Source organism: Ipomoea nil, unplaced genomic scaffold (assembly GCF_001879475.1).
Source record: "Ipomoea nil cultivar Tokyo-kokei standard unplaced genomic scaffold, Asagao_1.1 scaffold0465, whole genome shotgun sequence".
Taxonomy (NCBI): Eukaryota; Viridiplantae; Streptophyta; class Magnoliopsida; order Solanales; family Convolvulaceae; genus Ipomoea; species Ipomoea nil.
The window spans coordinates 2,413,316-2,426,083 of record NW_017616893.1 but is presented as its reverse complement, the minus strand read 5'-3'; the positions used below and the strand labels follow the sequence as shown (position 1 = coordinate 2,426,083).

The 12,768-nt window shown below is 32.8% G+C and overlaps 2 protein-coding genes and 1 non-coding gene across 4 annotated transcripts; all 3 read right to left on the bottom strand.

Moving 5' to 3' along the window:
* Window positions 1–95: 95 nt before the first annotated feature.
* On the bottom strand, window positions 96–169 carry TRNAI-AAU. The gene has a single exon. It is a non-coding gene; the product is annotated as a tRNA-Ile (tRNA).
* A 620-nt stretch (window positions 170–789) lies between these two features.
* Window positions 790–4,423, bottom strand: LOC109173197 (glutaminyl-peptide cyclotransferase-like). 2 transcript variants are annotated; one of them, XM_019322492.1, is made up of 11 exons: window positions 4,010–4,423; window positions 3,707–3,763; window positions 3,570–3,605; window positions 3,394–3,458; window positions 2,610–2,673; window positions 2,345–2,462; window positions 2,172–2,269; window positions 1,972–2,042; window positions 1,835–1,859; window positions 1,679–1,735; window positions 790–1,173 (listed from the first exon to the last, which is right to left on the bottom strand). In XM_019322492.1, exons 1-10 carry the CDS (start codon window positions 4,310–4,312, stop codon window positions 1,727–1,729), a joined length of 846 nt encoding a protein of 281 aa, XP_019178037.1. In that variant the 5' UTR covers window positions 4,313–4,423; the 3' UTR covers window positions 790–1,173; window positions 1,679–1,726. The 2 variants fall into 2 exon arrangements, with proteins under 2 accessions (XP_019178037.1, XP_019178036.1); XM_019322491.1 differs by having other exon boundaries at window positions 1,679–1,733; window positions 1,832–1,859; window positions 4,010–4,420.
* A 2,876-nt stretch (window positions 4,424–7,299) lies between these two features.
* On the bottom strand, window positions 7,300–12,051 carry LOC109173198 (protein REVEILLE 6-like). The gene is made up of 8 exons (XM_019322493.1): window positions 11,727–12,051; window positions 11,209–11,266; window positions 10,949–11,072; window positions 10,690–10,863; window positions 10,467–10,577; window positions 9,410–9,519; window positions 8,207–8,266; window positions 7,300–7,791 (listed from the first exon to the last, which is right to left on the bottom strand). The coding sequence occupies exons 1-8, from the start codon at window positions 11,912–11,914 to the stop codon at window positions 7,693–7,695; spliced, it is 924 nt and encodes a 307-aa protein (XP_019178038.1). The 5' UTR covers window positions 11,915–12,051; the 3' UTR covers window positions 7,300–7,692.
* Between the last annotated feature and the right edge of the window lie 717 nt (window positions 12,052–12,768).

Genomic DNA, 12,768 nt, shown 5'->3' with positions numbered 1-12,768 from the left:
GGGGTGCGGTAAAAGCAATTTATTACTCCGTATTATATATGGAAAATCAACGTGGCTAGCGGGCAAGACAATGGGGTACGGTAAAATAAAATAAATGGCCCATTCAGGTCTCGAACCTGCGACCTTCGCGTTATTAGCACGACGCTCTAACCAACTGAGCTAATAGGCCTATGTGTTTAAATTTCTTTTTTATACTAAAAGACGATTGGTTGGCAAGTTCACCATGCATTACCCATTTACGCACAGTGCTTTGTCTTGTAGTTTGGCCTTCGTGCTTTGAAGGGTGTTTCATTCTTCTGATCTTATAGCTTTCCATGCCAAATATCTTTTAATTTTAATGTCATCAAAAACACAATTTAATGAAAAAAAAAAAAAAAACACACAATTTAATGAATTTATGGTTTTCAAAAAAAAAAAAAACACAATTTATATTATAGAAGTTCACGGTTTTAATACTAAAAATATACAATTTATACAGCGTTTAGGACCCTTGTCCATGGTTTAACAACTCATCCCGACAAATTATACCATGGACCAGGATCTATCTTGCATTGTGAACCCTAAACCAAAATAACTTTTAGATCTTCAGTTAACATATTTTGTAACTATAGTTAACAGTTTATGTGTCTATAAATAAACTGAATTAACATATTATATTCCTACAATTTCTATGTTATGTGTTTGTAATGAATATATTATGTGCCTTCGATTTATTTATAAACAAATAAAGTGTTAGACGGAAGAATATGCACTAACAATAGTACGGAAGTATATGATAGACCCTGGTTGATGGTATAACAATTGTTTGACCCCCAATCAAATATGCACTAACTAGTTCAGTGAGCTCCAAAGAAAGAGATACCAACTACTTTGTTCCTCTCATGCTTGTTTAACAATTTAATCTACCTTTGCATTGCTGGTATATCATACAAAAACATATAAAAAAAAAAAAAAAAAAAAAAAAAATGTAGATCCGCGCCATTCATACTCTGTGTTGCTTTCTAATTTCACTCACCACTACAATTGGCTAAGAAGTAGTCTGATTTCCACCATTATTCATAACCTAAAAATCCTGGGTTGTAGGAATGCAGATCTGTTTGATATCTCCTCTGATTGGTGTCTTCAGTGGATGCACTTTGATCTCATAAAGTTTTGGCCACAGTTTTCCAGTAACTGCATATACAATTTAAATGAAATAAAGCAGATAAATACCTCTTTCCTTTACTTGAAAGGGAGAAAGTTACATATAACTCCATGAAGAGTTAATTCCATTTTTTGTCCTAAATTTATAAGTGACATTTCACTTTCAGAACACCCCCTTGTTGGTCCTAGTATTATTGTAGCATGATCATTTTTGGTCCTCTGTTAACAAACATGTTTAAATACCGTTAAAAATGAGAACATTTCAGTCTGTTCGGTTCTAAGTGTTAATTTCTTTTTCGGTCCAAGATTTATGTGCCATTCCACTGCTGTGGAGGCTCAAGTTTTGGAGGCACTACTGCAGAGGCGTGAATTAGGGATTTTTTCCAAAACATAAAAATATAACGAGTCAACTCACTTTGTATAAAAAGACCAAAATGTCCTCGTCATTTAAACAAGTTTGTTGACGGACAACCAAAATGGTCATACCACTAAACCAAGAGGGATGTGTTCTAAAAAAAGAGTTATGGAACCTTACCAAAAATACGACCTCCATCTCTATCCCATGCTATGCCATTCAAGACATCTATACTCTGGAAGAATCATTCCAAAAAAAAGAAATGTTCAATCACAACTCTGTAAAATACTATTACCAAAACCTGAAAATTCTACTCCAAGGGAAAATGCTTACATTAGCCCCGCTTGCTAATAATCCTTCTCTGAAAAAGCACAAAGAAGCAATGGTTAGTTTAACATTAGATTAAACTTGCCAAAGCAAAACGTTTCCAATTCTCGGCCATAATTAGAAAAAAAAAAAAAAACATTTTGAACCTTAAATTGTGAAGGAGAATCCATCCAAGCACAGTGCCATCTTTAGGAGAGATTCTAGCAATACAATCAGTCTGCATAGCAAAGAGAACTTTCAACTTACCACACATAAGAAAGGGTGTCAAAGCTACGAAATTACAGATTATTATCCAACAAGTATAAGTTTAACCAAGTTGGCAAGAAGCAAAAAAGCAAGTTTATACCATCCACACATTTGCCCAAACTTCACCATTTATATACTCGAGTTCATTTAGTTGTGGCACTTGATGTCCTTGATGCTTAACAATTTGCTTTCGGGTTACTGCATTTTACACAAATAAATGATTAGGTAAGCAAGGCAATAATTGGATTCACTTCTGCTTTAAAATGCCAATACCTTTCATAGTCTGGGGATCAATCTGATACAGTGCTGAGGTTCCATCACTTCCATACAGAACTTTTCCATCCGTTGCCAATCCCCAGCCATCTTCCATTTCATGAGTAAATGACTCAAACTGCAGAAGGAATTCAAGCTTAAAGAATCTTGGAAGTAAAAGGTGAATAAAAAGGCAATGGTATGACTGATATTTCAAGTTCATTTATAAATAATAAATAATAAAACATGAAACTGAGCAACAAATTAAAAAGGATGAAGAACAAACGTTGCTAAAATTATATCGGTCATATACGTAACCAGTATTCTGCCTCCAAGTTACTTGAAACAGCCTACAAAATACAGGACATTACAACATCAAAACTGCAACCTAGATTAGCATAATTAAGCAAAATGTTGACTCTTGAAAGTAAATTAGAAATGAAATGAGCATAGCAACACACTAAAGAAGCAAAAGGTTGGCATTATATTCCTAAGTGGAGAGAAACTGAAATACACAAGGAATATCAATAGCACCTAAAGTTAGTCTCATAAAAGCATAAAATAATAAAGTTATTAAAAAGTGGGAAAACTGGATTAGCAAAAGGCTGAAATTATATTCTTAAGTGGAGAGAAATCGAAATACACAAGGAATATCAATAGTCCAACGACAGATGCTCAAAAAAGCATAAATAATAATGTTATTACAAAGTGGAAAACTGGATTAGCAAAAGGTTGACATTATATTCCTAAGTGGAGAGAAACCGAAATACACAAGGAATATCAATACCACCTAAAGTTAGTCCAATACCAGATGCTCATAATAGCAAAAAATAATGTTATTACAAAGTGGAACAACTGAATTACCAGCCAATATTGAATTACAAAATCAAAATATGCTGACAATGAAAAAGCAAGGGGTACTCCGATTTCTTGGTTTGGTAAATCAACAACATTGAGAAATTACGTCAATGGATTCAAATTAAGGCAGTTGCTTCTTCAGCATAAATTTTGTAACTTGCCAGACAAAGATGATATGCAATGTGAAATAAATTAAATTTTTTTTTACAAACCTATCATCAAGAAGAGTTAAGCCCTCCCCAAAGTCAGAGTACTGCAATGACTGAATAGTATGCACCTGTGAACAAAGTATACGCCTATGGTCACTGTTACTAAGATGTGAGCATCAGAAGAAACGAAACAAATTTCGGTTCATTGACAGTTGAAGAATTGCATCCACATAATGTACCTCACCAGTCCGAAGAGCAACTTTCCGAACAGACGACTGCCAATATTAATAGCAAACAATGTCAACTTATGAAATAAAGTCATCCTCAAAGACCAACATATCTCAGATTTCAAATCAAAGTACAATGGCAAACTCACATGCCCATTAAGCCCAGTTGACTCAAACAAGGTGTCGTTTTCAGAATATAGAAGCCCCTGAAACAAAAACGCAACTTTGGAGAAACATGTAATCGAATGCCAAAATATGCAGAAAATGTGCCCACAACCTAAAATGTAATTGCAATTACCATCCATCCTTCCAAACATATTCTTAAAAAAAACGGAGGAAGAGAAGACAAAATGCAACCATGATCAGCAGAATAAATTCATAACAAAGAATTAATTCCTTTCCTGCGATAAGTTTAAATCCGTCAAAGATTCATTAAAAACTGAAAATTGGACCTGAGTGAAAGCATTGGGGTCGTGAGGGAACACGTTGACTACTTCAACAACGTAAAGCTGAGGCTGAACCGAGAGGGGAGGACTTGAAGATGTAAACGCACGATCCTTGTTCGACGAAAAGCTTAAGAGAGCTACCAAACTTACAACCACAACAACCAGAATGGACAGAGAGATTTTTCTATAATTGAATAGAGAGGAGGAGGGAGAAGGAGAAGAAACCATCTGGGGCTGTTGGGGATTCGGAATCTCATATTTCTTGGTAGATTTCTTTCTCATCGTCGTGCCACCCCGCCCACCCGGCATTAGAACTTACATCAATTTACGCCTGAGAACGGAGCGGAGCGAAACCAAAGGAGAAGTAGTTGTTAGTTGCCGATTGACTTCCGATTGCCGACCAGTCAGTCGACCATAACTTACTGCAAATTTCACTTTTAATTTTCCACTATTATAAAATTGTCATATTTAGCTTTATTTTGTTTTCATTACATTCTTAATTTTTATTTGTCATCACAATTAATCTAAGATTTTAATTTTAATTTTAAATGATGGAATAACAAATTTTTAAAAGGATAAATCATTATGACAAGCAAATGAAAATTAATGTGACAAAATTAAAAATATATATATGATGACAATGTCATAATAATTGATAATTAAAAATAAAATTTTTAAAAAAGAGAAATCATTATGACAAGCAAATGAAAATTAATGTGACAAAATTAAAAAAAGAATATATAACGAAATGTGGCAATGCTATAATAATTGATAATTAAAAATAAATTTCTTTCTTTGTAATATAACTGAAAGCTTGAAAATATGGAATGTATTTTAAATTTTAAATGTTGTACTGAAATTTATAGTTTTTCTTAAGTTAGAGAATAATGAGAAATAATTACGTGCATAATTAATAATTACCTTTTTATATATTTTTAAATAGGATAATGCTTCGTAGCTCTACCATTACAAATCGGGCAAATTTTATTGTAAATCATGATCCATGTAGTTGTATTAACCAAGCATTAAAACGACATCATTCTATTATTATTTTCTTCATTAAACTTTGTTTTTAACTCTACAAAACTTCATTTTCTTCTCTACTTTGAGAATGAAATAAGGCTACCGCTTTCCTACCGCGTGGTGCATGACCAATGCTCCTCTCTCATATTTTTATGCTTGAAAATCAGGGACGGAGCCAGAAATTCGGTTGAAGGGGGGCGAAACAGTACAGACAGATTCAGAAAGTTCTTCTAGAAAAGGCAAAATATTAAAACAAAAGAGATAATTTAAAAATAAATAAATAAACTACCTAAGAAATATAATTGTAAATATTGTTGGATATGGACGAAAAATAAAACACATCAAAACTTTATAAAAATATTTATAACAAAATATGAAACATAATTAATAAAATAATTTGAATAGAAAACACATTATAAATTACACATCTTATTATAGAGTGTGTGTGTAATATTAAAAAATTAAAGCTATTAAAAAAGAATTTTAAAACTATGTTGATGCTAAGATTGGAACCTTTAACCTTATTATTACTAAAGTTGTGCTCTACCACCTACTCTAACTCACTTCTTATTAATGTTTTGTAGTTTTTTTTATACTAATACTAAAACATGTACTATATATACATATATACATATAAATACTATATATATGGGGTGGGGGTGGGGTGAGGGGGCGGCTACCCCCCCTGCCCCCCCCTCTCCCTTCGTACCTGTTGAAGACAATGGGGGGTGTTTGACAAATAGCAAATAGATAATAGCATATTGACTTAACTGATAGTTGTTAGTTGATTGGGTTAGGGTTTGACTAGTTGATAGTATTAAATGGTTGTAGAAATATGTTTTGTAAATTAATTATTAGCTGATAGCTAATTACATGTAAAAAGACTTTTAAGGTATGCATGTATTATGTTATTTTAACATATAATAATAATAATAATAATAATATTATTATTATTATTATTATTATTATTATTATTATTATTATTATTAAAAATTAAACATATGTTCACGGGCTCAGGAAGCCCATGAACACTAATCGGTAATCACGTCTCATTACTAATTACATTTACGATACTAGGTAACGGGCTCATACTGTGAAGAGACAATGAGAGCGACGAGATTGGTAGATAGGAGTGCTAAACTCGTCTACACAGTCTCGTGTTTTTAAGTTATTGGGAGGTGTATGGTTGAAAATAATTTATTTTCTCAAAAAGTTGATCAAAAAAATTCTCAAAGTAGCTTTTTGAATTTTAGCGTTTTACAACAATAAACTGTTACAAAAACTAATTAACCAAACACTCATATTAGCTGTTTAACTAACAGCTAATGGTGGTCAAACAAGCCACAATCACAATAGTCAAGACTAAAATTAAAATTTATCTGTATATATTATATATGGATTAGGCATTCATCAGAATATGCAATAATTGAAAGATATTGAAATATTTGTTTAAAAAATCACATTTTTTCGAACATTCATAGTTAAAGAAAATATATTTGTACCAAGTGGCTTATGGTTCATTGGTATTGGATTGTTCCCTTATGTGGGAGGTCTAGGTTTTGAGCCTCGTTGTCCTTTGTAATAAAAAAAAAAAAAAGAAAAGAAAATATATTTGTTGCAATCACTTTTTATATTTCAAAAATTATTTAAAATTAAAAAAAAAAAAATATATATATATATATATATATATATATATATATATATATTTTAACTACACAAAAACTTATTTATTGCATTTTGTTTGTTGTTTCCTCTCTTTTAATTCTATTATTGGTTGTTATACTGTCGATCATGGTCCGAAAATGACGCTGTTTCTTTAAGTAAAGAAACGGCCGCCGTTACATTTTAACAAATTTCATATTTGTTGTGTGTTTATAACAAAATGAAATTACAGTGTATCTAAAATGAAACTATCTCGCATATTGGACAAACCAGATATTACAAACCTGTCCGTTTTAATGCCTTTCCATTTATTCTTACCAACCAAATCTTTGTTGGTCCACATAATGCTATATGAATCATAACAAAAAATACATTTTTAATATACTAAAAATACATTATTTGTGTACTGAATATATATACTCCGTATTTGATAGTATAGTCCATACAGCTGTGTGGAGCATGATCCACACAATAATAGTATAGTCCATACAGCTGTGTGGATCATCAATAATAGTATAGTCCATACAGCTGTGTGGACCATGATCCACACAATAATGATGGGTGGCAAGCCTGGCCGCAGCTGGCAAATTCACAAATCAAGAAAATGGATAGAAACTTGAAGCCAATATTTTTCAAACTTTCTATTGTCTCCTCAATAATTTACACAGGCTTACAAATAAGCAAGCATTGCAAAAGCTGGATTATGTAATTGTCAAACTTGAATTTACACAAATCAGATTTACATTTTAGATGCCTGCAGTATACACACACACACTCTTTCTCTCTCTCTCTCTCTCTCTCTCTCTTTATTTTTTACAGAATGTACACTCATTTAATTGCACAGATGCAATTTTACCAAAACTGTATATGCACGCCAGAAAATCATGGCCCTTGCATAAATTGGTTTCTTTAGGTACCAAGGTTAAAGTGTTAAACCATTTTGCAACTTGAAAAAATTCCTGACTGCAAACGGGGGCAGAATGCAACATAGACCAATTGTGGCTTTACCAAATTCGAGCAGCATTCTGAGATTTTTTTTCACATAATACCTTATTTCCACCCCCATCACTCGCCACATCTTCATATGAAGAAAGCAGCCTCCTCTGCATAAATAAGTTAAAACTATCAAAGCAACTCTAGGCAATTACCACCACATTAAAAGGACAGTGCAAATTATATCACGGGCCACACCACCCCACTCCACCATGCTGTGTGCACCCCACAAGAAAATGTTTATGATATGTAATATTCATCACAAATGTAAGTAATGGTCTTTATAATGTTCATCGCCTTTAATAAAATGGTCATCACAGGTTTACTGTTGTACAAGATTTCATTATTGATAGAGGATTTACCAGGCTTGGTAGACTAGAATCCATGTATACCAATTGAGGAAGGTACAAAAATATTAGAAGCAGAAGAGTTCAAATCAGAAGAGGGAAGTTCATGGCTTCGGAGGATCCCAATTCATAGCTATTAGAAAATTAGAATCACATGTTTGATATATTTTGCACTTACATGATCCTCAAAATCTGGCCTTGTTAGATTGATGGAGAGGTTTCTCATCAGTAACAACACCTGAAAAGGATCCAAGCAAAAAAGGGACTTGAGAAAGATTATGAAACATTATTTCACAGCATTCAACCAACTAAAACCAACATGAATATTTGCTTCCTGTAAGGCAGACTTGAATCTACAAGTGAATGGAATATAGAACAGATGTTTAATTTTTCTTTTTTTTTTTTTTTGATGGGGTAATGAATTACAAAGAAATACTAAGAGGAATGTGTTAAAGCAATTAGTTAGAGATATTATATGAAACAGGCGAACTTATTTCCCAAACAGGATTCTTTTACCCTCATCATCCACTATTTCTACATTGTCCACAGTATACACCTTGCCATGTTATCTTCGCCACAACATCAATGCTATTTTATTTTATTAAATAATAAGAGATCAAAATGTTATTAGTAATAATCGAATCCATGTCATTCATATAATATTTTAGAACTATAACCAGTTTACAACAATGCTTTTTAACCAGTTTAGAACTATTTCATTTATTTTATCAAGTACTGAATTATTTGGAAACGAAACAGTACTACAACCCTTTTAATTTTATTAATATTAATGTCTTTTATTTTATTTATTTAATTAATTTAAAAACAATTTTTAAAAATAATTTTGTTCTAAGAACTTTACTTTTAAAAACTTTCAAACTAACTTTATTTAATTAACATTTGGAAATAATATTTAAAAAAATTAATTTAATTCTAAAATTGTAAACATTTGGAAACAATGTTTAATTAAATAAAATTAGTTTGGATGTTACTAAAAATATGTTGTACTAAACCCTAGAATAAAATTAATTTGTGATCTCTTATTATTTAATAAAATAAAATAGCATTGATGATGGGGTGAAGATCACATGGCAAGGTGTTTGCTGTGGCAGGTGACAAGCTATGATGAGGCTAAAAGTATTCCTGTTTGGGAAATAAGTTTAAAAGTATCCCTATTAGGGAAAAAACTCCATCCTAATATGAACGAATACAAGATCCTGAGAATTCCATAAGCAGTATCACAAAACCTAAAATTTAAGATGAGCAATACTTCATAGGAAAGTCAGCTGTATGGCCCGAATGTGAGGGGTACTTTCATTTTCATTTTCATTTTATTGGCCAACAAGTCATAAAGGTTTAAAGTACAAGTCAAGGTGCATACTGTTTCAACATCAATGCGGTCCATTTCCTTTAGCTTCTGCAGGTGACCAGTCACATTTGGGTCAAAAACACTGCCTATGAAGTTGTATACCTGAGCAAAGTCAGGCAACACTGCATAAAGCCAAAACAAAAAGTAAGGTGTTAGCAGGGACAAGATTACATTAGAACTATTGTGGTACATCAAACAAAACGAATGTCACTCAAAATTAACTGCATGATGTGCTGTATTTAAGAACAAATTATTTGCAAATGTTCCATGAACACCTAGGCAAATAAATAATCAAAGCCGCCAGAACCCTGTTGCCCTCATGCTAAATAATTGCACTTGGAACTAGTACAGCTACAAATGATACCCTTTCTTCTACTTATATTCATGTGAAGTAACAGACAGGATAACACAATACTAAATGTAACTTTTGAGAGTGTAAGCATTGAACATGAAACAACACTCAACACCATTAGCAATCACCACTAACCTTACTACCACAACTTAAAGAATACTAAATACCATATACTCATGGTTCAAAAATTAGATCCTTTCTAAATGAGAAAAGATTCTATGCATGTAAGAAATTTAAATGGCAATAACACCATTGGGTATATATATATATATATATAGGGAATGGTTCACGTGCGAAGGAACTTCCAAGTGAAAAATGGGGTGAGATTAGATCAACTGCCCAGAATGAAGGAAAATTTTATATATATATATATAAAATAAAATAAAATAAAATAAAATCTTTTCTCATAGAATCTTTTCTCATTTAGAATCTTTTCTCATAAAAAGGTGCATAGAATCTTTTCTCATAGAATCTGCCTAGGCTGAGTTTTACAACACTGCCAAGCAAAAAAACTACTAGTGGGATATCTTCAGTACATTGTTGTATAAACAAAAGCAAATTTTGCACTATTAAAACTGCTGTAACACTTCAGATATGCCCACCCACAACACCAAAAAATAGTTAGCTATTTGGTAACTTTAGTTATTAAATACATAGGCTTTATATGTATTTTAAACCCCAAACCCAAAATGAACAAACATGATTAGTTTGATTCACCTTTCATTGAAGATCCATTAGCTCCCTGATCTGTCAATTCACTAGGAGCACCCTCATTACCACTGCTAGAGTAGGTATAGACATGAGCTTGTCCTACTGATGACATATTATCTACAATAAAAAATAAAAATAAGTTTTTTAAGTAAATCTCCATCTATGCCAACTAAGTGAGACAATAGCAATTAAGAATGGCACTAAATTAAACCCATTGCAACTATGGAACCTTTTTTCACACTTGAACTGCCTGCTTGCACAGAGTAGTCTTTCCAAGGTGGCAATGCTGCACCTGTTACAGGAACTATGGGTATCAAAGAAGGATCAGGCTTCGGTGTGAGTCCAGCATCAGGAAATGCTAATGGTGTTTGAAAAGAATTTGACAGTGATGACACGGTTGGTGCTGGAAAAGTATAACAGATAAGAACAAGAAACATTCCTGACTTATGCCCATGACAATTCCAATACAGCAAATTAAACACACTTACCACTTTTTGGGGCTTTCTGAGGATAAGGATGAGTGGCTTTCCTCTTTGGCCGTGGTGGAGGTAGATGTTCATTAGTTCCACTCTTTTGTACCTTCATAAAATACTTTTGAGCATGACTACGTATCTGCAGAAGTAAATGGATAATGAACTGTGAGTATTGAACAAATGGTAATGCAGAATAGAAATAAATAAAGTACAAGCTGTAATCAGGATGATATGATTTTTTTTTTCTTTTGGACAACTAAAGGTCTAAATACTACCTGAATTACAGTCTTCGATCCAACAAATGCCTCAATTTTCTTCCAATCTCGATCAAATCTGTATGTAATGAATGACAGAAGATAATTACAGTTCCAACCACAGAATTTACTTTCTTCAGCTGACTGAACATTTATCACACTTCAGCCAATCTATTCTGAAAAGACTATCAAATATGAATTGTTTACACTCCAATGTTGAAACACAAGAAGACATTCTTAAGTTCTTTCTAAAACTATGAAGACAAATTTTACACTGAAAATGTCTACCGCCATTCCTCATCACACGGTTGAGGTAATAGAGTATATCATTGACGTGCAAACCAGCAATTAAACCTAAAAGACCAAGAAATTAGAGTAGCATTCAGATTTGAGAAACAGTCCTAGCTTCCCTGAACTGATTGATTAATTAGAACTCACATCCCTTGATTGGTCACCAAAGCCCTAAATCGAAAAATGAGAAGAATAGAACAATGATCGACAAATATACAAATGTGTATACATATACAATATAAACTCACAGTTGGAGGGCTTCGAGGAACTTGTCGTGCTCGGGCTCGGTCCAGCTCTCGCGAGACTTGGTAATGGTGTAGGGTTTACGGACCTTCTTCGTCGGATCATCGGAATACGACGACGACGACGGCAGCGCGTTGGAATTGACAGCGGTGGGGCTGGAAATGGAGTCCGGGTTCGCAACGGCCATGCCCATCGGATCCTAGTGGAAGCCTTCGGGTGGGTTCGGATTCAAAGGCACCATATGAGTTTGCTTTAAGTGTTCTCTGCTTCCGGTATGGCTATGGCGACTTTCTTTTGGGTTCTCTCTCTATTTTAGTTCATTCCAAACAGGACCCTAATTTTACACTCCTACGCCCTCATTTTATTTATCTACTACTAGTATTTGCCCCCGTGCGATGCACGGAATGGATTTGTTGTAATATATTAAAAGTATTTGGATTGCTATATAATTATTTAAATTAAAACACCAAATATTATATAGTGCAATTGAATAATTGAGTTGGATCGATTATGTTTTCTGATGTTATTAATGCTTGAATTCGAACAAATAATTATTCAATTAATAGCCAACGTGTAGATGTACGCATCCGGTGCTGAAACTTTAGAGATTTTATATAGCAGTGTTTATGATTTGTATTAATTGGTCTAATTAGCTCGTTGTCTAACTTGCAACTCAGTTATATAAATTATTTGTATAGAATATACAACATACAACATAAATATTAATATTAATTGATATTCAATGTAATATCACAAAAATAAAGTGATATTTAAATAATATATAAATGCAATATGTACCTTAGAGTCATGAAATAAGCACTCTAGAGTTTGGTGGTTGACGCCTTGACGGCTATGCGTTGATATTCTCTGGACAAATAACAACGCGTCAACTGAAGGTCTATAAAGCGTTTCCTTGTCTTGAAAGATAGATCAGAGGCAGTGACAAAATTTGACTTCATTACAAAACAATAAAGAGAAAGTTGAGAAATATAAGAGAAGAATTAAAAGTATATAATGGTAGAAAAGAAATGAGTTTGTGATCATTTT

Excerpts from the sequence above, each read along its gene's own strand:
- LOC109173197 (XM_019322491.1), bottom strand. The coding sequence starts at position 4,312 with ATGCCGGGTGGGCGGGGTGGCACGACGATGAGAAAGAAATCTACCAAG. Across the intron at positions 3,764-4,009 it reads ACCCCAATGCTTTCACTCAG|GGGCTTCTATATTCTGAAAA; the intron begins GTCCAATTTTCA and ends TTTTTGTTTCAG. Across the intron at positions 1,734-1,831 it reads TATTAGCAAGCGGGGCTAAT|AGTATAGATGTCTTGAATGG; the intron begins GTAAGCATTTTC and ends TGATTCTTCCAG.
- LOC109173198 (XM_019322493.1), bottom strand. The coding sequence starts at position 11,914 with ATGGGCATGGCCGTTGCGAACCCGGACTCCATTTCCAGCCCCACCGCT. Across the intron at positions 11,267-11,726 it reads TTCCTCGAAGCCCTCCAACT|ATTTGATCGAGATTGGAAGA; the intron begins GTGAGTTTATAT and ends CATTACATACAG. Across the intron at positions 7,792-8,206 it reads GGCCAGATTTTGAGGATCAT|AGGAGGCTGCTTTCTTCATA; the intron begins GTAAGTGCAAAA and ends TTATTTATGCAG.